Raw genomic sequence first — 23,630 nt, 5'->3', positions numbered from 1 at the left:
ATAGGAATGACATCTGTTTTTTCTTCGAATCGCAATCTTAACCTTCAATCAAGCAATGAACACGAGTAGATACTTGATCAAGGGGGAGAGGTGGGGAAAGGGGGTCAAAACTTATCCGTACCCGTAATCAATGATACAATTACATGTTTTTTGCACACTCTTTTATTGTAGACTTTGATTAATTAATGTGTATTTTCCCTTCATGTATTGTTTAATTATGATAAAGTATAATAATTTGATATAAATATCAGATGCGGATAAATTTTTACTAAAAAAAGGTTGACTGAGTTTTTTTTTTTCCAGTTAGTTCATAACTGCTCAGCACTACAAAGTGTATTTTTTTAAAATCAATTCATAACCGCTCAATGCCTTCAAATTTATTTTTTTCGATCAATCCAACGATCGCTCTATTATATGAGCTGTAGAGTTTTGGTGTTGAGTCAAACAAACTCAAATACGTAATACGCTTAATGTTAAAATAACATTTGTTATTTACAATGATAGAATATTAATGTGAGTTGTAAAGAGTTCTGGTTTCGAGTCAAGCAAACTCAAATACGTATTTTTATATATATATATATATATATATTATTATTATTATTATTATTTGCTATGCTTTCTGTTTTATTGGTTCACCTAGAATTTGGTTAGGCTTTCTATCCATATCAATATGAAGTTTGTGTTTGGTTGAGCGTCCTCTTCGAAATTGAAATTAAATAAATAACAACATTAACAAATAAGTTATAACTACGAGCGGAGATTGCTTACCATTTAATATTTACTCTTTATATAAAGTTGAAAACAAGGATTTTTTTTTTATGTAAATAAATAAATTACCTTCCTAGTGCCACTTTATTAACCAATTAAGAATATTACAGAGTAATAAATACGGAATATCTTTTTTTTTTCTTAATTAGAGATCTTGAATTCGAATCATAGATATAAAATCATCTTCATTAGGCAACACATATTAATCTCAATTTAAAACTTTTCCACGTGAATTCAAATTTAGTCACGCCACAATACGAACATCAAATAATAAAAAAAAGAGTTACCATAATAGTAACCAAGAGTTATTTTTTTCCTTTCTATGTAATCAAGAGTTACCATATATATACCTAATCACAATTACTTAAATATATTTCAACTATAATATTAATACAATGATATTTTCCTTAATTATAGTCTATATAGACTATAGTCCTATACATATGAATTTGTTATATTTAGCCAACTCATGTTCCAAAGAAGTTTTTGAATTAAAGTGATCATTTGACTTACTTCAAAAACTTTTTGAAGTTAATTATTTTCATTTTAATTTTTTTGAAAAATTTATGTGTTGTGTATTTATTTTATTTTATTTTTGAAAAAATTACAACCATATTTATGTTGACAAGGGACCAAAGTTGACAAAAAACGTGGAGAAGTTAAACCTTTTGTTTGCATATGTGACTTTATTACAAAATACAAAATACCAACTTATAAACCCACAAACAACAACTTAAAAACAAAAAGCCATTCTAACAAAACAACAAAATAAAATTCTCTCTACAAAAAAATATAATCCTAATTAAGGTAACAATATTATTTACATTCGATATTTAAATATGAGAATTTATTTATCATAATTAAGTTATAAATTAAAATGAAAATATATATTATTTATATTTTATTGATAAGAGTGTAAATAAAAACATATATATTTATTGGATCGATATAAATACTAGGTACGAGTGAAGTTTTTTAATGGCAAAAGTTACTCAATTATTTCAAGTTCTATCCCAACCCTAAAATGATAAAATTTTATTCACATATATTTAATAAATACAAGTTGTATGTTTTTCATTAACAAAATTATTACGCTTGATGATAAAGTCATGGCATACATTTTTACTTTATTTTTTAATTAACTAAGGTTAAAATAATTGATTAAGTGAAGAACACTATTCTACATTTAAAATTCTTTAACTTTTTTTTTATTACACTTAAGGATATATATCCATAGTCATATAAATAAGTTTAAGATTTTAATTTTCAAATAATATAGTATTTGCCTAACTTTTTTTCTTATCAATTTTTGAGACCAATCAAATATAATCATATAAAGTAAAATAAAATGAGTAATGATTTAAACTTGATATAGAACCTGTACGTCCAATAGATGAGAATAACGAAAATGAAGATGCTGAAATGCATGTGTAGAACTAAACACGTAAAGAAAGGTTCGTTAAAAATAAAGATATTCACGATAAAGTGAAAGTAACGTGGTGAATAAAACGAGAAACGTGAGTTGAGATGATCTAGACATGTGAAGAGGAGACCCACAATCCCAATCACAATATGTGTGAGAAGTTGGCTACAATGTCTGAAGAGAGGTAGAAATCCGAAAAAAATATAGAGGTTGAAGTAATTGTATAAGACACAACGTATTTGTATCTTAACGAGAATATGACCTTAGATAAGAGGGTTTGAAGGTCGATATTTATATTAGATAGTAATACATAACCATCACTTGTGTAGTTTTTCCATTAATATTCTTCTTTTACGATATATTTTACTTGAATTGAAGATCGTAAGTATATAGTTAATTAAGTAGTAGAAAAGAAGTGGAGTACATATTACCACTCTTTGAAATTGAGTCTTACCAAAAAGGAAGTTTCTCTCTCTTTTTCTCACAGGAAAAAAGGGGAAGAAGAAGAAGAAAGAAGAAGAATCCATGGAGTTTCTCTCACTACACCACACCAGAAATGGAGATAAGTAAAAAGGGACAAAACCCACATTACCATTATTATTACCAATGGGTAAAGTAGAGGAAGAGCATCAACTACCCATTTCATCAGTAGGTGCAAACAGTACAGAACAAAATGTAGAGAATAGGTGTGGAAGATTCAGTGGTTGGGTTAAGTTTAGATGTGTACTTGCTTTGCTGTTTGGTGGAGCTGTATTGCTGTCTGCTGTGTTCTTATTGCCAATTTTTCATAATGGAGATCTTGGGGATCTAGATCTAGACCCCAAGTTTAGAGGTAACCCCTTTTCTTGATTTTGAGTTTCCCATTGTCATCATTGTTTGTTATAGGGGATTACGAGGTGGGGAATCGAACCTTTTAAGTTCAGGTAGACAATCAACTGAGCTACTACGATTTCCGTTTTGTTGTAGTATGTTACTTGACGGAGTAGTCGAGGTGTGTTATAGTTATTAGGAGAAATTTAAAGAGATTTTTATGGTGTTAGCAGATCTTATTGTCTAATTATGGTTTCCTAAATTTGGGTTTTTGAGATCCTAATTACCCTTTTTGGGTGGGTTTGTGTAATTTTATGGTTTAATTACTTTTTGCTTAAATGAACTGGTGTTTTTGATTTGTGGGTTTCTTCTATATTTGTAAAAAGAAGTGATTTTTTCTCACTATTTTAGGTTGTTATTACTATGTCAAACTTGGAAAAAGTCTTGGCCTTTAATTTGATATGTAAGGCATATAATGCATTTTTTGGGCATTAAGTAGTAGATAGTTATGTTGCTCGGACTCTTCAAAACAGGTGTGTGTTAGATCTTCAAAAAACAGTGTGTTTTGGAGGATCTGACATGGGTGCAACAACATTTTTGGAGAGTCCAAGCAACATAGGTAGATAGTACTGGTATTAAAGCTTACGTTAGAATGCTTTTTAGGTAATCTCTTATTTTAGTAATTTGTACATAATTTACATCAAAATCTAATCATTAAGCAAAGCTTTCTGTTTTATGTATTGCACCCTGTTGTGGCTTAGAAATGTTACTTTTGCTCATCTGTTGCACCTCAAGAAAATACAACCTTTTCTGTTTCTCAGTTGGAGTAGAGTAATAACCATAAAATAGTTGTGCATGTCGTCTGGCTATCTAGGTTATGAAGAATTTGATGTAGACATACTCAATCAGGGTCAAAGATCATATGCTGAGTTTCAAACTGGTCATAGACACTGCAGTAGGATGGTATGGTGTTATTTCAGACGATCGACCCCTTTGTCACTGTTCCAGATCTTTACATAATTTCCCCTTCTTTTGTTCTTTTTCTCTTTCCTTTTCTTTTTGGTGGTTTTCGTTATATTCATTCTTGTTATTCTTAGTCATACTTTAGTTAGAAAGTTTATTTAGAGCTTGAGTCTCCATACATTATCTTGACATTTGATCCTTGTGATAGTTAGTCGCGATACCCTTGTATGATGATCCCATACCAGTAGTGGTGTTCACTTGCAAGGAAAAGTGAAAACTTCAACTGGTCAAGCAAGTTTTACTTTTTTTATGCTCTTAGACATTTTCCGATGTTAACATGCCTATCCCAAATGCATGATGTTCAAGAAACAACTCCAAAGTTCAGGACTTTCATGAAGGTTGAGCAATTAAAGATACCTCAGTGATCCACTTTTGCTGGTTTTCTTATTCTTTAGGACCTTTCACTCTATTATAAAGATAATTGTCCAATTGGATTGAAAAGGGTGACATGCTCTGGCATGCGACAATTTGATTTTCCCATTATGCGTGCTAGACATTGATTATAAGTTCGTAAAGTACTGGGACTAATAGATCCACAATCCTAAACATGCAATGTCTGGAGATTTTGATAACTGACGACGCTTAGCTAAGTTAGTCAATGTGTTTTCTGTCCTTGTCAGCACATGAGCTTCTGGTGGTCCATTTAGTTAATTTAATAGCATCCTAATGTCTCACCTCTTCTGTTCAGCTGAGTTCTCAAGTTTGTCATCATGTAATTTTGAGTTGACCATTCGTGTTTATCTTCGTTTCATCAATCAGCATTCCACCATGCAATGCAAGCTTTACTTTGAGAACTCTTCATTTCTTTCTCCTGTATTCTGAATTTCTGATATAGTAATCTTAAAAGATAGCTGATTAAAGTACATCTTTATTGATATACTTTCATCTATTGATTGTTTTTGTGTCTGGGGCTTTCTAGGTCATGACATAGTAGCCAGTTTCATGCTTGAGAAGCCAGTTTCTTTGATGGAGGATTATATCGTGCAACTTGAGGATGATATTTTTGATGAAATAAGTGTTTCCAACACTAAAGTATGTCAACTATGGGGTTTCTTTGTTTTTCCTTTCCTCTCTTAGATTAACTGCTTTTGCTATTTGTTCCTTTTCTTACAGATTCATGCTTATTACAGGTGGAAATAATATCATTAGAAAATGTAGCTGGATCAAACATAACAAGGGTTGTCTTTGCTGTTGATTCTGATTTGAAAAATATGAGGATCTCTCCAACTGCTCTGAGTTTAGTCAGATCCGAGATTGAAACTGTAATTACTCACCAGTCATTTCTGCACCTGACGCCATCTTTGTTTGGGGATCCTTTTTCTTTCGATGTGCTGAAACTCAGAGGAGGGATTACAGTGATCCCTAAACAAAGTGTATTCCTTATGCAAAATGTGCAGATCCAATTCAACTTCACATTGAACTCCTCTATTGATGAAATTCAAGATAAATTTGATGAGCTAACAAGCCAGCTGAAATCAGGGGTACATCTTGCATCATACGAGGTATGTGAATATGTTTGCTGTTAAGTGCATTGACTTGTATATCCTTTTCTTTCCTCGGATGTTGGCCGTTGATGCAATTCATGATGAACTATTTAGGAGGTATTAACTACCAAAGATAATATTCTCCCTGGTAGGTTAACTATTTAGGAATATGAAACTCAAAAGTCCTTGTAAATGAATATGACCATGTGTATTTCCTAAAGGTCCGTGACAGACAGTTCCAGGGCATTGGAAATGGTTTGGAGTTGAATTTCTAGGATTTGTCCCGCTTCTGCAAATTATGATTTTGTAACAAGATAGTCATCAATAAGAACTGTTGGGATAGTGATAACCATCAATATGGTTCAATAGTTCCATTTTTTGCAGTTCTGTTTTGAGGTGAAAAAGGTTCGCAATGGTTGCACCTTCGATCTGCTGCAAACGCTTGTGCACTCACATGTTGCACATAATTATAAATATGTTTATTTTCGTATTGACGTGCCATATTATTAACAATACTTGTGAAAGCATTGGTCCCTTTGTCATGGTAGAGGATTTCATGGTTTCTAATTTGTGCTGGTTCTTGCATAGGATGCTTGTTTCTATTGTTTATTTAGAAGCATTCTTGTTTACTGTTGCTTGTCGATTGATATTTCTCAGTTCTCTTTTGGATGCAGAACTTATATATCAAGCTGACTAATACAAGGGGTTCGACGGTGGATCCTCCCACTATTATTCAGTGTCAAGTTTATTTAGCAGTTGGGATTCCTTCCAATTCTAGGTTGAAGCAGTTGGCTCAGACCATTGGTTCTAATTCTAAAAACCTTGGCCTGAATAACACTGTATTTGGGAAGGTTAAACAAGTTAGCCTGTCTTCTATTTTAAAACATTCTCTTGGTGGTAATGGCGGTAGTCCTACACCTTCTCCAGCTCCTCAACCTTATCACCACCATCATCACCATCACCACCATAGCCATCACCATCACCAAGGTCCAAGTGTTGCTCCTGCAATTTCACCTGCTCCGAGGGCTGAGAAAGGTGGATCAGTTAGCCGGAAAGTTTCACCAGTATCTGCACCAGTGCTTGCACCTGCCCCTGTACATCCAACTCACAAACGTCATACGGCCCAACCTCCTTGTCATTTTGGGAGATACCCAAGGAAGGCAAAGAGTCATCCTCCTGCGCCAGCTCCTGTTCGAGCACCAGTCCCTGCACCTCACATTGCTCCCTCTCCACATCAACAAATACATGCTCCAACTCCTGTCTTGCATAAAATCCCTGTATCAAGCCCATTGCCCCATGTAGTGTATGCTCATGCACAGCCTCCTCCAAGGACACCTTCAGTTGCAGAGCCTCCGCAGAGAACACCTTCCGTTTCAAACTTGACATCTTCATGTAAGTAGATTCGGACGAGCATTTTCTTTTTGTTTTATACACAAAAGCTTAGGAGCTCTTGAGGCATGTTAAGCAATCACTCATCAGTCTTCAATGTTCTCTACCTTTCTGTCAGCTGAGAAAGGGATGGGGAATTAAAGCTAATGGAACTCTTCTATTTTACAATGTTACTCGGACTCTTCAAAAATGCCGACAGGTGTGTGCCAGATCCTCCAAAAGAAGTGCATTTTTGGAGGATCCAACACGTGTGCGGCAACATTTTGGAGAGTCCAAGCAACATCTTTCTACATACGTCAAAGTATGTTTCTTGCTACCAGAAACATACTTGGACACTCAATTATTCTGTGATTTTACTCTTCCTACTAAATAATATTCTGGTGTACTCCATGTGCAGCTTCACCAGGTATCTTTTCTTCAAACTTGTGGGTGCTCCTGCTGTTTCTACTTCTTGTACCGCGTATATAGCTGCAGAATGAAGGATTTTCCTTCCTCTAGTCACCGAAATCTGCCTCCAGTATGAAAATGAGTTCCAGGTATCGTCTCATGCAAGGCCGAGGGAAACTAAATTTGAGGAGCTTTGCAAAGAGGGAACAATGCCAAAAGGGCGTCCCTCACACCCAAATGAATATATGTGGTTGTTTGTACTTGTAAATACTGTATCGAAGATTCAGTACCGCGATGCATTTTCAGGTTTAAGTCACAGAGGTGACAGGCCTGTAATGACATGCATTACCACTGTTATGTATGATACCTCTTGCGCAAGTGTAAAGAGGTGAAAAAAGCAACCAACAAATGTATAACAATGCCTTTTTGTTTCTAATATCTTCGCAGCCCATCAAAACTCTAAAGTTAAGCGTGTTTAGGGGAGAGCAGAGGTCGGGGTGACCTCCTGGAAAATCCTCGTGTTGCATCCCTCTTCGTTTATTGACTGAAAGTATAAGGCAATAAGAAACTTACTGGCCTCATTGGCTACGTTCCCTAACGATGAACACAACTTAGTTTTATTGTCCTTTACTTGCTCTATATTTGCCTTGTTTACTTGTTCTTGCAACAAAAATATGGTTTATGAATCATCTTGTGTTCAAATTAGGTCTGATGAGGATAAAATATATTGAAATTTTACCCTTACCTTCTGTGGGGTTAAAAGGTTATTTTCGATAGATTCTTTTTATCTGCAACATTGACTTATGGAATATAATGACTTTTTGGTAGGTTTCAAAGTGTTAGTCATACTTTATTTTAGTACTTTGTCCCTTTTTCTTTTAATGTCTAGATTTGGTGTATCAATATTTTTGGTTTTGTAGGGGACAAACTTTGGCTAGGATCATGATAACTCATGTGGCTACTCTGTGATTTAGATATCCACAAATTTGAATACTTTGCTCCATCTTCAATTGAATGGTATGTAATGTGACAAAATCTTATTTTTTGTCAAGTAAAATCATGAAAATGACAAAATAAGTTTTGGTACATAACAAATTGAAAAAAACTTGACATTATATGGAAATAAATCTAAGGGATAGAATGGAAAGGGAATATTTTTTCACCATCTCGAAGAAATATAAAGTAAAATTACATGCAATAGATTCAATGTGGTTTAGCCACTCGACAATCAATATTATGGATAGTGAAATCTTAGTGCACGGAGTGAATACTCTTTTATACAAACTCACACGTGTTAATATATTTTTATCATAAAAATATATATTATATGTATTTCATACATGTATATATATTAGATTTCTACGTTATAGATGTAAAAAATTATTTGAATATTTACATCAAACTAATGAATACTCTTTTAGACAAACACATAATTTAATCATAGTTAAATTATGTGTATTCTCACCTCAAACCTCACCGTCACCAATTATTTATCAAAATATTTTTAGAATAATATTTTTAAATACTTAACAAATATAAAAAAATAAATAAAAAATCACTTATTTTCTCTATGCACACGTGTACCTTTTTCTATGGAGTATGGTCTATGGAATATCAATCAATACTTTCACTAGTACACTATACATGACAAGGAAACATCTCGCACGTGCGATTAAGTTGCATCATGAAAAAGGAATTAATTATTTATTTAAGTCGTTATTTTTGTGAAAATTTTCATTGAAAAGGAAATGCCGATTATTACACCATTTTTTAAGACCTATCTTTTTTGAATTATTCATAGGATTTAGTCAACAATTTAGATATACCATTTTGATTATTGAGATATTTATAATACTCTTTTGATGACTAGGTGAGAAACACATATATATACTTTAATAGTTTAATGCGATATACTAGAATCTTCAAATATCATCACAAAAGCTATTATGTGTCTGATTATGATACAATAAAGCACCACTTTAGTGTATCAATTGTAAATTTTGGTGTATCGGCTTAGTTATTCTTATGGAACCACAAACTCATTTTATTCATGAACGCGATATATTAGAATCCTCAAACATCACCATGAAAGCTATTACGTGTCTGACTATGATACGGTAAAGCACCACTTTAGTGTACCAATTAGTAAATTTTGATATGTCAGCTTAGTTATCCTAGTGAAATCACAAACTCATTCATCCATGTACGCGATATATTAGAATCCTTAAATATTATCACAAAAGCTATCACGTGTCTGGCTACGATACAGTAAAACACCACTTTAGTATACCAATTGTAAATTTTAATGCGAGCTTAATTATCCTCGTGAAACCACAAACTTGTTTGATTCGTGAATGCAAGATATTAGAATCATCATACATCACCACAAAAGCTATCACGTGTCTGACTATGATGCGGTAAAGCACCACCGTATTGTACCAATTGCAAACTTCAATTTGTCAGCTTAGTTATTCTTATGAAACTACCAAATATAATTTGCATATAACAACATGATCATACTTTAAAGTATATTATAAACATTAAAATGAAATTAATTCCCAATAAAGTTTAGAGAAAATAATTTGTATATTATTAAACACAATAAAAAGCATAAAGAAACATAAACTCATTTATTACCATTATTATTATTGATACAAAAATTACAACAAAAAAACTCTTTGTTTTCGGTGTTTTACAAATATAGCCACATTTGGTGCTCCTATTTTCCCTCCCCCACCAATTCCAGTCGCCGGCGGGGATGTTCCGATGAGAAGCTCCGGCCGGTGGAGATGGGTAATTCTGTAAATTCGCTCTGTAATTTCCGATCTATGTCAATCTACCGTTTTGATTCCATCAACTGAACTCAATAAACCCATAGAGTTCTTCTCCACAACAACATCGGGTTTTTCTTCATCGTCGTCATCGTCATCTTCATCTTCTTCTTCGAGTACAGTTTCTTCAGATTTCGGATCTTTGCTAGAACCGGGTTTTACTCGATTGAACGATCCGAATTTGGGGGTAACTTCAGGAGTTGAACAACCGGAGAATTTCGAGTCAAACGAGAAGGAAAATCCAAAATTAGAACCTGAATTCACGGAATCGAATTTATCTAAAGCACTTGGACAGTTTTTTCTTCTCTTCGGCTGACGTAAGATATCTGGATCTTCTATCTCCGGCTTCTCTTCCCAAATTTCTGCGGTAGTCGGAGGTGATGGATCATCGCCGGAATTCGAATTTGACGGCGCCGGATCTGAGCAGTTTTCTGCCGGAGCTTGATCGAATTTTGGGTTCTCCATTTTGGCAGTTAGGGATAGAGAGAGTTGAGCTCGGGTTTGTGGGATCGGAGTGGAGTGTGTGGACTTAACTTTTGCTTTTTATATTAAAGTCCTTTTTGTTACGTGTAACAATCGTGGTGGAGTCGTATATACTTCTTTGTTTTTAATTATACGTGTCATGTTTGATTTTTGAGTGTAAAATTGTTATGAAGTGCTTTACGTTTTAATATGAAATTTCTCGATGCAAATTGAAATGCAGAGTGGAAAATTTAAAATATTATTGAAGTTTATGAGAGATCTCAAGTTTATGATGAGATAGGTTGATTGTGCTTTAACGATGAGTTAACTCATTATATTAAAGTATTAAAAGTTGATATTGACAATGAATTAAAGGTTGAAATACGTGTTAAAAAAGTTGAGTTCAATTCATTAATTAGAGAAATTATTTGTTTTGATCAATTTTTTAATAAAATATTTTTCATATCTTCAAATATTAGAAACATATTCTATCATAATAAACAATTAAAATCGAAGGCATTTTCTAATCCTTAACAAACATTTGTACTATATGTCTCCTTAGCAAATCAAAGTGCTAGATGTTAATAATAATAGTAATAATGATTTCCTAACAAAAATTTTGTTATACTATATTTGAGACTTTTTGTTTTCAATTATATGCTTATCATATATGATATACTTGCAATAGCTTATTATGAAGGGAAAATTTTCCATCATAATGTTTCACATAACAAACTCGTTCTATTTGTGAATGCAATATATTAGAATCCTCAAAATCTCACCATGAATGCTATTATGTGTAATCCTCAAATCCTCACCACCATGCTATCACGCGTGCTTGTTCTATTCGTGAATGTGATATATTAAAAATCCTCAAACATCACTATAAATGCTATCACGTGGGCTTGTTCTATTCGTGATCACGATAAATTAGAATTCTCAAACATCACTATGAATGCTATCACGTGTGCTCGTTCTATTTATAAACGCGATATATTAGAATCCTCAAACATCACCACGAACGTTGTCACGTGTCTGACTACAATACGATAAAACACTACTTTAGTATACCAATTGTGAATTTTGACGTGTCTAACTTAGTTAATGTAACGACCCATTTGGTCGTTTTGAGTACTAGAGCTTTTTATTTCATAAAATACTTTCTGGTAGATTCTAAATGGATATTTTGGACTATTCATAACTACAATTATAGAATTAATTTTAATAATTTATTTAGTTGGTGGTTAAAGAAAATAACATTAAAATTTATAGTGGATCATTTTCACACTTTTATAGTTGGTCTTATATAATAATTAGGGAGTAAAGAATAAGGGTTTGAGACGAGAGAAACTCACATGTGGAAATTTATATTATTTTAATGTTATGGTTAGAATTAGATTATTATTATTATAATGTTAATTTAATTGAAAATTCCTCTCTGTACCCGTGATTGCCAATCCGATAAAATTGAAACATTATGACCAATAAGAAATTAAGGAAGTTAATGACTAATTAATGATTTTCTGGTGATCAATTAAGAGTTAATTAGAATTGTAAAATGAATTTGGAATTTCGGTCAAGGCTTTAGGCGTTATTTCAGTGTTGAAGTTACGGGTTATGCCTTTGGTTGGTTTTAGGTATGGAATTTTCTTCACATTATGACTCAAGTATTGATATGTTGGTATAGGTAATTAAATATTACGTGTACTATATTATATGAATGTCATTATATTAATTTATTTGGAGGAACCAAGACTTAACCTTAAGCTTGAATATAAGAAATAGAAGACTTGATATACCAATTGACCTCAAGATTAGGAACTTGAATATAGATTTGTGCTTGATGATTTTTGCGGATCTAGGCTAGAAGTATAGCATGATGGATGTCCATTAACTTGTTTGTTTACGAATATTGTATACTTGATAGATTGAAAATGTTTCAAGGCATTGAGGAAAGGAAAATCGTTGGAGAAGTAGTTTACTCGACTTCGATTCTTCGGTGGAGCTAGGTTATGGTTTATTCTATCTGATAAATAGACTCTTAATAGTGATTGATATGCATTGAATGATATTGTGAAGTTCTCTATGTACTTGATTGTGTGATTGTGTAGCTTGGTTGTGTGGTTTGTGATTGGTGTGAAATCCTGAGACCGTGGAATTTATAATCTTGAACCCTCTCTATCGAAGTGATGCATTGAATAAAGAAGGCTTGATGAAATATTGTTAATTAATTGAAAAGTGGTGATAATAAATGATAAATTAATGATATTATTGGATCAGAGTGTCACGATCCGACACGGTATTATTGGATCGGAGTGTCACGTTCCTACACGGTATTATTGGATCGGAGTGTCACGTTCCTACACGGTATTATTGGATTGGAGTGTCACGTTCTGACACAATAACATTAAAGGAAAAAGATATTGAATTAACTTAATGTACTCAATCTCAAAGAACTCAATTCCCAAATTAGTGTGGTTTGGAGGTACCAGTCCTCATGTGTGATCTTGATATTGTTGACTGATTACGTACTTACTTTAGTGTTGTTGACACTGGTTCATGTGTTTGTTGCTTGCCACCTGTTAAGTGTCATAGTTGATTTTATACTATTATTCATTACATATTAGTTTCTATTTTGGGTTGACCAATGATATCTACTCAGTATATGTTGCCTTGCACTGACCCCTACCTGTGTTTTTCTTTGTTTTCTTTTTGTGGAGTGCAACGAGTGTGTCAGTGACTTCGACTTGGCCCTCAGCTCTAGCCAGTCTCCAGCACATCAGGTTCCAGGGCGAGCTATTCATTCCAGCTCGTGTTGGATTCTCTTGGTCATGGCATGATGTCCTTAGTTTTCGGACATAAACTATTTTATTCATTTATTTTGGTGTCTTTAATACTCTTAGACTTAGTGCTTGAAGATTAGATGTCCTTGATGTGATGACTTTCAGGTTTTAGGGATAAGGTGTAATAGACTTTAGAGGTTGATTTGATTGGTTACTTTAACAAGTTTTGAGATTCCGCATTTTATTGTTATTCAGAGTTGAATTATTGATATATGTTGGGGTTTAAGTTCCTTGGTTTGCCCACTTAGGAGGTTAAGTGTGGGTGCCACTCACGACTCGTTTTAGATCGTGACAGTTATTCTCGTGAAATCACAGCATATAATTTGCATATAACAACATGATCATACTTCAAAGTATATTACAAACATTAAAATGAAATTGATTCTCAATAAAGTTTTGAGAAAAAAGATTAGCATTTCATTTAAACACGAATAGAAAGCATAATGAAACATAAACTCATTTATTACCATTATTATTATTATTGATACACAAATTACAACAAAAATTCCCAATAAAAGTGTACAAGGGGAAAAGTGAACACATAATCAAAGTTTACAATTTTTTAAAATAAATTTTGTCGTTTCAAAATCAATTTTGAATACACGAAATTAACGTAAGATTTTAAATATTAGTAAACATATGCATATAAAATTTGGTTTATCAAAACCAAACTTCAGATACATTTGACGAATGGGGATGGTAACGGTAAACAAGAAACGAAAACGTGTATGGAGAAAATCCCTAAAATTGGGTAACTGAAAATTTTAGTTCTAAAAAAAGGAAGTGAAATCAAATTAATTACCTATTATTAATTAATAATAAAATTTTTTAAATAGATTAATAATTTATTAAATAAATATAATTTGATTTTTAAATAAAATTAAATTTAATTGATATGTCATAACCCGTAAATAATTTGTTACAAGCAAGAATTTTTTTAAAGTAAATTTAAAATCCGTAATATTTACTTTTAAATGTGTATATGAGATGATTTTTCCATATAGAAATGAGCCATTGGCCCATTGATTTTGGGCTTTGATAAAAGCCCATGCATTGTGATCCAAAAGGCCCATTACATAAAGCTCTTCATTTTCTTCTTCTCATCGGGCATCGTAGCTCGATAAGTTATAGTAAAGGTACAATTTAAATTGTAAATTTATATATAATTTAATTAATAAAAAGTACAGTTAATTTGTGTTTTCAAAGATTGTTTATGAAAAGATAGTCACTTTTTGAGACGTAAACATCATGGTACGATCATAATTTTCGATCTGAAACAAGTGAAAAATCTAAGATACTATCAAGATATTTTAAAGAGAGAAATTTAGGTTTAGCAAACATAAAAATTATATTAGCGGTCTATAATTATAATTTTGCTATTTGCGCTCCATAACTATGTTTGCTATGAAGCATCAGATTTGTATGAAATTGCAGACAATTTTAATTTGCATAAAATCGCAGACATCTGATTTGTATAAATCGGACATCTGTGTCTATGAAAATTGCATTTGTATATGTATATGTTCTTTGTGTTTGTATATCTGCATAAAATTTGAATTCATATACAATTGAATCGAGTTAAAACAGTTGTATTTGTATATCAAATCTCTCTTTCTCTCTCGCTTTATACAAACACAAATTATACATTGTATTTTGTATAATTTGTGTTTGTATAAAGCGAGAAAGAGAGAAAGGCAAAAGAGAACTGGCAAGGGAAGATTTGTATTGTATATATAATTATAAGTTTATAGGACGAAGAGATATGTGTTTGTATTTGTTATACAGTTTTCTCTCGCTTTATACAAACACAAACACAATTTATACATTTGTGTTTGTATAAAGTGAGAGAGGCAAGAGAGAGTGGCGAGCGAGATTTTTGGGGAGAGAGGCGAATGACAAAGTGTTTGTCGTGGATATAATTAAATGAAACTGTGATTATAACATTTAATTTGAATTAATAATTTGCTATTTTATACAATTTTTCCTATTTTAAATCCATGACCGTGTTTTACAAATTTTAAAAATTAACAATTTTCAATGACTTTTGAATATGTCACTATTTCTCAATTACAAGCATGGAAAAAAAATCATTTTTATTTTAGTAAATTATAAACTAAATCAAAACCAAACCCCAATAATTCAAGAAAATAGTAAAGAATAGAAAGTGGAATGTGTGATGCCCATATTAGAGTGAGTGACTGGATATATCACTCTCTTCTAATGTCTAATGCCTTTCATTTTGGCTTTATTGCAACTCCAACACATTTTAGCATATAAGTTTGAGACAAAGCCCCCCACCCCCTTCCCCTCCTCACCCCACCAACCCACCCCTATATATATATATATAAAAGCTTATCCACAATTACAACATAGAAAAACATTCTCAGATGGTTGCAACTGTTCAGGTTTGATGATGCATAAAACTTTACTTCACCACTAATCATTACAAAGCACTTCAATTATTTGTATGATTCTATATGGTGGCGGATTTAGAATTTTCACTAAGCGGATTATTGAAATAGAAAAATATAGTGCTTGGAGATTTGAAATTTCAAGGTCAATTTTTTCTCTAAAACACTAAGTCGACATTTATTCTTATGTTCAACAGTTCAAGAAATTCAATATCTATACAATACAAAAAAGAAAAAACATATAATCAATGCTATATATATTGTTTTAGTTGACATCATCATACAAATATTATTATTTTGTATAAAGAAAATGGAGTTACCTTTTCTTGCTGATGTAATATCCCCTCTTTTTCTTATGTCTTTTTATTGGGACATTTGTATTCATGTAAGTTAATTAATTAACTTAATTTCTTCTCAAAATATTGTAGCTTCACAAATCAAATCAAACATTAATCAAAGTTTTTTAATTTCACACTTGTTTCTTTTATATATGTGACTTAATACCCATGTAGTGTATTGAGAATGAATTGAGGTTGAAATATGTGTTAAAAAAGTTGAGTTCAATTCATTAGTTAGAGAAATTATTTGTTTTGATCAATTTTCTAGTAAAATATTTTTCGGATTTTCAAATATTAGAAACATAGTCTATCATAATAAACAATTAAAATCAAAGGCATTTTCTAATCCTTAGCAAACATTTGTACTATATGTCTCCTTAGCAAATCAAAGTGCTAGATGTTAATAATAATAATAGTAATAATGATTTCCTAACCAAAATTTAGTTATACTATATTTGAGACTTTTTGTTTCCAATTATATGCTTATCATATATGATATACTTGCAATAGCTTATTATGAAAGGAATTTTTTCCATCATAATGTTCCACGTAACAAACTCGTTCTATTTGTGAATGGAATATATTAAAATCCTCAAAATCTCACCATGAATGCTATCATGTGTAATCCTCAAATCTCACCATCATGCTATCACACGTGCTTGTTCTATTCGTGAACGTGATATATTAAAAATTTTCAGTCATCACTATAAATGCTATCAGGTGGGCTTGTTTTATTCGTGATCACGATAAATTAGAATCCTCAAACATCACTATGAATGCTATCACGTGTGCTCGTTCTATTCGTAAACGTGATATATTAGAATCGTCAAACATCACCACGAAAATTGTCACGTGTCACTACTTTAATCAGTTAGTGTACCAATTGTGAATTTTGATGCGTCTAACTTAGTTATTCTCGTGAAATCACAACATATAATTTGCATATAACAACATGATCATACTTCAAAGTATATTACAAACATTAAAATGAAATTGATTCTCAATAAAGTTTAGAGAAAAAGATTAGCATATCATTTAAACACAAATAGAAAGCATAATGAAACATAAACTCATTTATTACCATTATTATTATTGATAAAAAAATTACAACAAAAATTCCCAATAAAGATGCACGAGTAGAAAAGTGAACACATAATCAAAGTTTACAATTAAAAAAAATAAATTTAATAGTTTCAAAATCAATTTTGAATACACGAAATTAATGTAAAATTTTAAAGTAGTAGCATATAAAATTTGGTTTATCAAAGCCAAACTTCAGATACTAAATTTAAAGTTAGATTTGCCAAAAGTCACATAGTAGACAATTTCGAAGTGAAAATTGTCATATATTTTCGTTCTACTCTCAAAAATAAGTTATATTTGACACGTTTACTTGGATCGTCGAACCGAGCTGACCCATGGATCACTTGGGTTCAACCCAGTATATTGGACTTACAACTTGGGCCCAAACTCAATGGGCTAATCCACTGACATTACCAGGTTAACGAACGTCAAATGTATGAATGAGCCATTGGTCCATTGATTTTATGCTTTGCAAGGCCCATTACACGATAAGCATTACATAAAGCTCTTCATTTTCTTTTTCTTCTACTCATCGGACATTAGTCGGATACATCACTTTACGTGATGTATCGGGACGTACACGATGTATTGGTATGTTACTTTATGCAATGTAACAGTCGGATACATCACTTTACGCGATATATTGGTCGGATACATTACTTTACGCGATGTATAAGGACGTTGAGAGATGTATTCAAAACCAAAAAGCAATGTATCAAGATATTGAGGGATGTACTAAGATGCGATGTATCGAGACGTTTTAGGATGTATCCGAATTCCACCTAATTTAAGGGATCTTTGTAATTTGAAAAAGAGTAGGGATATGATGTAATTAGCTCTTAACACTATGAGATTTGTGTAAAATAACCTTATAGGCTTTCCGTTATAAAATTGTACGGACAAGCCACTTTTCAGATAGATATTTGAAAAATGGTTAGTGTCCAAATATTTACTTTAAAAAATAGCCACTTTTGATCCGTAAACACTATAATACCATCATAAATTTCAAATTTAAACAAGTGAAAAATCTACGATAATGTGTCATGACTAGGGGTGTACAAAATTGAATCGAAAATCGAATCAAACCGCAAATCGAGAAAAAAACCCGACTAGTGATTGGTTTGACTTAGTTTGGTATTGAAAAAAAACCCCGACTATTTTTGGGTTTGTTTGGTTTTAACTAAAAAAAACCAACCTGAGACCAAACCAACCCGACATTATATATATAATTTTAAAATTTTATTTTATACATAAAAATATTTACATTGATATAATTTTAAAATATTTCTTATACTTTTTCATAGTTTTTCTCTTTTAATATATTATTTCAAGTTTGAATTTAGAATTTTGAATGGTTCAATAAAAATGATAGTCCACAAATGTTGGTAATTATAATAAAGCTTAAATCAAAATCAAATTAATACTAATGCAAAAAGGAAATCAATTCAACACTAAGAATGCCAATAATATTGAATATTTGTTCTTTGATTTTACATTGGTTTAGACAATTCAAATACATAATCTAATTTTAATTTTCTTTAATATTTAGTCATGTAACTAATACTTATTAAACTTAATTTAGCATGATTTAGTACTTTTAAATTATGATCATTTTCATTATGACTTGTTAATTTGCAATATTTATTTTACGCGATTTCATTATTATTATTTTTTTTGTTGGATATTTTAATGTCATTACTCATACCATATTTTGTGTTATTTTCTTAAGAAACACCTTAGATAGTTGTATTTTGGTAGGACTAAAGAAAAATTTGAAGTACAAGTAAATTATATGTTTGTATGAATACTTTACCGGAAAAACCCAAAAAAACCTGAAAATCCGAAAAACCCGAGGTTCAAAAACTCAAATTTTATTGGTTTGGTTTGATTTATAGATTTAAAAATCCAACACAAATGGTTTGATTTGATATTTGAAAACCCGAACCAACCCGGCCATGTACACCCCTAGTCATGACAGTGTTTTACAATTTTTAGAGAACTTTTTCTCAATAATTTTTGAATATGTGACAGTATAATTTTCAATTACAAGTTCGAAAACTATTTATTTTTCTAGTAAATAAATTATAAACAAAATCAAACCAACCCTCAATAATTCAAGAAAATAGTATAAAATAGAAAGTGGAATGTGTGATGCTCATATTAGATTGTGTGATTGGATATATTGCAAATCCAACACATTTTAGCATAAAAGTTAGAGACAACCCCCCCCCCCTCCCTCCCCCCCAATCATACATACATATATATACTAAAATTTTGACAAATATTAAAATTTGGACCTATAAAAAATACAACAAATCTAATACTGCTATGATTTTAAAACTTGAATTTATCAAATTTAAATTCTGAATCATGCTCAGAGCCCAAGTCCCCACTGATACCCACTACTCACATTGTTCAGATTCAAATAACACTGAAATTAAAACTGAAATCATACAATAATACAAAGATTAAAATCGGTATTTCTCATATATTAATAATATGATGTAATATTGTCTCAAAAAGAACTCAGTATATTTGCTAATTCTTATCCATAGAAAAACATTATCAAATGGTTGCAACTGTTCAGGTTTATTTGATGATGCATGAAACTTTACTATACTTCAACATTAATCATTACAAGCACTTGAGCAATTATATTTGCTTGATTTTTTCCAAATAATTAATGATAATATTTTAGTTGACATCATCATAGAAATTTTTATTATTGTATTATGAAGATGGAGTTACCTTTTCTTGCTGATGTAATATCCCCTCTTTTTCTTTATGTCTTTTTATTGGGACATTTGTATTTATGTAAGTTAATTAATTTAACTTACTTTAATCAATGAGTATATTTTCTTCTCAAAATGTTGTAGTTTCACAAATCAAATCAAACATTGATATTTGTTATTATATTTTTTATTTCTTATTTATATGTGGCTTAATACATATGCATCTATTGAAAAAAAAAAGAATTTCGGATAATATATAGCAAATGAGTGAATAACGTATTGAGTTTTCAAACTAAAAAGGTAAGTAAGTCTGTTTCAAACAAGTAGGTGGTACAAGAGCGAGTTTGACTCGTGATTAATCAATAAGTGAAGGACCGATTTTTTGGTGCTAACTAATTGGCGGCCTAAAACAAACTAGATTGAAAACAAATAGAGACAAAGGCGGAGCTAGGTAGGGGTAAAGAGGTTCATCAATGGAAAACTGATTGTATATATCAAATTTAAACTTATTTTTTATGTATATATAGTAAATATTGATTTTATTTTTATTTTTTAGTGTATTATTTCTTCATAGTTTCAAATTCCTTAATTGAAATTTTGACTCATGAATAAACTTTTGGAGGATTTTGGAGGAATATATAAATTAAAGAGGGACACAAAGACAATTAGCACTATTAATATAGAGGGAAAAGTTATGTGGAGAATCGAAATTGCATAATCATATCATATGATTATGTGCCCACTAATTAAATCTTTACTAGTGCCTTCCATGCAGATTAACCATATAGTATATATACATAATACTATTATTGTGGAAATTAATTAAAGTAGAGTTGTATGCTCTAGGCCTTATCCACTTAAATTTGTCCTTTTGTCTCCAATAGAATTTTAGAAAATTCAAGTGGATATCTTTATTACTAGTTGTCCATTTAATACTTTTTTTTTTGTGTTAAGTAAATTATTTTATTGGGATATAAGATCAAATAATATCCAAACAAAACCCTATCCATTTTATAGTTTGTATAAATATAGCAAAAACAAATTCAGGTGGTTCTATCCTAGCTAGTGTCTTAGTGGTACACTTTGGGATTACGAAAAGTTTAAGTGTGCACTGAATAAATTGTGCTATTTATTTTTTGAAATAATGAGATATTCTATCTCTTTTCTTTCTTGAATTTGAAATCATCTTACAAACGCTAAAAATGTATATAAATTATATACACTGTCAATTTGAAGAATTTTTTACATTATCGGAATTCAGGGCACTAAAATGATATCAACAAGTAAGCTTTCTTAAAATATGCAATGAGATTTGTAATTGAAAATAAGAGATACTTTTTACTACAACAAATAATATTTATTGGGCCAAATATTGGAAAGTAAATTATAGATTATGTTTTATCTAGTACACTTGCAAGTACTGTGTTTTGCACTTATCACCTTCATCTACTTATTTCTAGTGTAAATTTTATACTAACACTTTATTGAATAATCCAAATACTAATCATTTTTATATGTCGTGTAAATTGAACTTTTGCAAGCAACTAGTATCCAAATATCAATTAATATAAGAAAAGTTTCTAAATAAAGCTCAAAATGTCAAGAAATAATGGTAACCCTTTTGCAACATATATAACCTTTGTATTTGTTTATTATTAATTAGTAACTAATAGAGAAAAGTGTAATGATTGAAATATATGGATGACTTCATCAAGAGATCTTTTGTTAGTGGATTAATTAATAATTGCAACATATATAAATCAAGTTGAATAAATGTACAAATTATCTCTAGTAGTGTTGTGAATTTTGATGACAAATCCTTCAACTTGGAAACAGACAGAAAATGACAATGTAATCATAGAGCAATTAAGTTTTGAGTGGATAAATACATAGTATCTGATTATAAGTGATATGGTTTATTTTGATCAGAGTCAACTCAATTTTCCTTAAAAGACCTCATATCATTAAAAATATCGATCAGAGTCCACTCGATTTCCCTTAAAAAACCTCCACCTCTTCATATTCATTTCGTCAAATCATTAATTCTTATTATATCACTTGTTAGATTAAAACGACTTTAAAATACATTTATTATAATATATTTTGCACCAAAGTAGCACGATTTTAAAATTAATTTGAATTTGATATATAGTTTCTGGTGTGAATATATTGATATGTGATTTTTCATGAATGCATTATGTTTGGTATATATTCTATGATCCATTTTTTTAGCAGCCACACGCCTTTTTCTATATTCCTTTTCGAGTGATCTTTCATAGAATATTATGTTTTCAAGTTTGGGAAGAAAATTCAATTATATGACATGGGAAATATACTCTATAAAATAATATATTTTTTTTTAATAACATGTGCAACTAAATGGATAAGCCTATTTTCTTTAAGATTCCTCTTTTTTTTTTTTTTTAATCATTTTATTTATTTAGGGATTAGATTCTATGCTAAGTGTGATGAATTAAATTTGATGATTTCATGAAAAAAATGAGCCCTTCGAATTAGAATTAATGAGAGATACTTTGATCCCGCTCATACTAAAAAAGATTATTAAATTCTGAATGATACGTCAGTCACTATCGATAATATTTTTACCAATTATGTTATTAACATATCTCAAACTTTAACGATTCTTTTGATTCTCCAACACAACTCATGACATAAGTAAATGTACCATTTTGATTGTAATGTGAAAGGAAGATATATATGCTGGCATAAAATATATACAGATTCTTTCATTATGAAAATTCTAGCATTTGTTCCATTTAATTTTAAATTTGAAATTAATTAACATGAGACATTAACTTTTTAAAATTCTTAATCAGATTAAGATGAATCATGGGAAAAGAATCCGCTTAAAAAGCAAATTATTTTGTGAATATTCACACATTGTGTTCATATATATTTTTTTTGTTTTTCACCCAGTGTTCGATATCCATATTGAAGTCCGATTAAATCTGGATTCTTACTCAAAGTCCCACCACATTGGGGATAAAATGCTCCATAATAAAGACAACACGACTTCATAACTAAGGAGACTTGAACCTGAAATCTCTTGATTAAGGATGAATTAGTACTTACCACTCCACTACAATCTTTGTTGGTGTTCATATATAGTTATATACAAATCACGTGTAAATCCTTCTTCCTCTTCCAATAACGTTTTATACAGGCCTTTTCCACAGAAAAGGGGAATCTTGTGTTCCAATAGAAGCAGAAGTGATGTGGATTATTCAAGAATCAATTAATTTTCTTCAGATTTCACCCGATGTTATTTGATATTTATATTGAGATTCGTCTAAGTTTGAATTTGTATCAAGAAGTTTTTTATTGGGAGGTATGCAAACCACTCCTTAACAAGAACGATGCTATACATAGCAATGCTTGAACCCAAGATCTCGAATTAAAAATGAAGGATCTACTTACCATGTCCCTGTTTGATTTACACCAATTGAATCTACGAAAAAAATAGAATTTAATAGTCTTTATATTGGAGCTCGATCAAATCTGAATTCACGTAAAAAGGTTGCATCATTGGGGTACAATGTTTTCTAGCTAACAAAGACGACTTTATAGTTGGTGTTCGAATCCAAATGGTGAGACCTATGATTAAGGTGAGGGAATACTGATCACC

General features: G+C 31.0%; 2 protein-coding genes across 2 annotated transcripts; one reads left to right on the top strand and one right to left on the bottom strand.

The window, feature by feature from the left end:
• The first annotated feature begins 2,594 nt into the window (after positions 1 to 2,594).
• Positions 2,595 to 7,720, top strand: LOC125865360 (uncharacterized). Its single transcript, XM_049545552.1, has 5 exons — positions 2,595 to 3,023; positions 4,944 to 5,056; positions 5,155 to 5,526; positions 6,183 to 6,900; positions 7,295 to 7,720. The coding sequence occupies exons 1-5, from the start codon at positions 2,798 to 2,800 to the stop codon at positions 7,363 to 7,365; spliced, it is 1,500 nt and encodes a 499-aa protein (XP_049401509.1). The 5' UTR covers positions 2,595 to 2,797; the 3' UTR covers positions 7,366 to 7,720.
• A 2,131-nt stretch (positions 7,721 to 9,851) lies between these two features.
• Positions 9,852 to 10,714, bottom strand: LOC125866219 (uncharacterized). Its single transcript, XM_049546538.1, has one exon. It carries the CDS (start codon positions 10,578 to 10,580, stop codon positions 10,116 to 10,118), a length of 465 nt encoding a protein of 154 aa, XP_049402495.1. The 5' UTR covers positions 10,581 to 10,714; the 3' UTR covers positions 9,852 to 10,115.
• Between the last annotated feature and the right edge of the window lie 12,916 nt (positions 10,715 to 23,630).

Source organism: Solanum stenotomum, chromosome 5 (genome assembly GCF_019186545.1).
Source record: "Solanum stenotomum isolate F172 chromosome 5, ASM1918654v1, whole genome shotgun sequence".
NCBI classification, from domain to species: Eukaryota; Viridiplantae; Streptophyta; class Magnoliopsida; order Solanales; family Solanaceae; genus Solanum; species Solanum stenotomum.
The sequence above is the reverse complement of the archived record's forward strand: the minus strand, read 5'-3'. Positions and strand labels throughout refer to the sequence as shown.

Bases quoted from the DNA above. Each gene is read 5' to 3' on its own strand.
- LOC125866219 (XM_049546538.1), bottom strand. From the start codon at position 10,580: ATGGAGAACCCAAAATTCGATCAAGCTCCGGCAGAAAACTGCTCAGAT.
- LOC125865360 (XM_049545552.1), top strand. From the start codon at position 2,798: ATGGGTAAAGTAGAGGAAGAGCATCAACTACCCATTTCATCAGTAGGT. The intron at 5,057-5,154 runs GTATGTCAACTA...TGCTTATTACAG, and splicing joins TAAGTGTTTCCAACACTAAA to GTGGAAATAATATCATTAGA. The intron at 6,901-7,294 runs GTAAGTAGATTC...CTCCATGTGCAG, and splicing joins TTCAAACTTGACATCTTCAT to CTTCACCAGGTATCTTTTCT.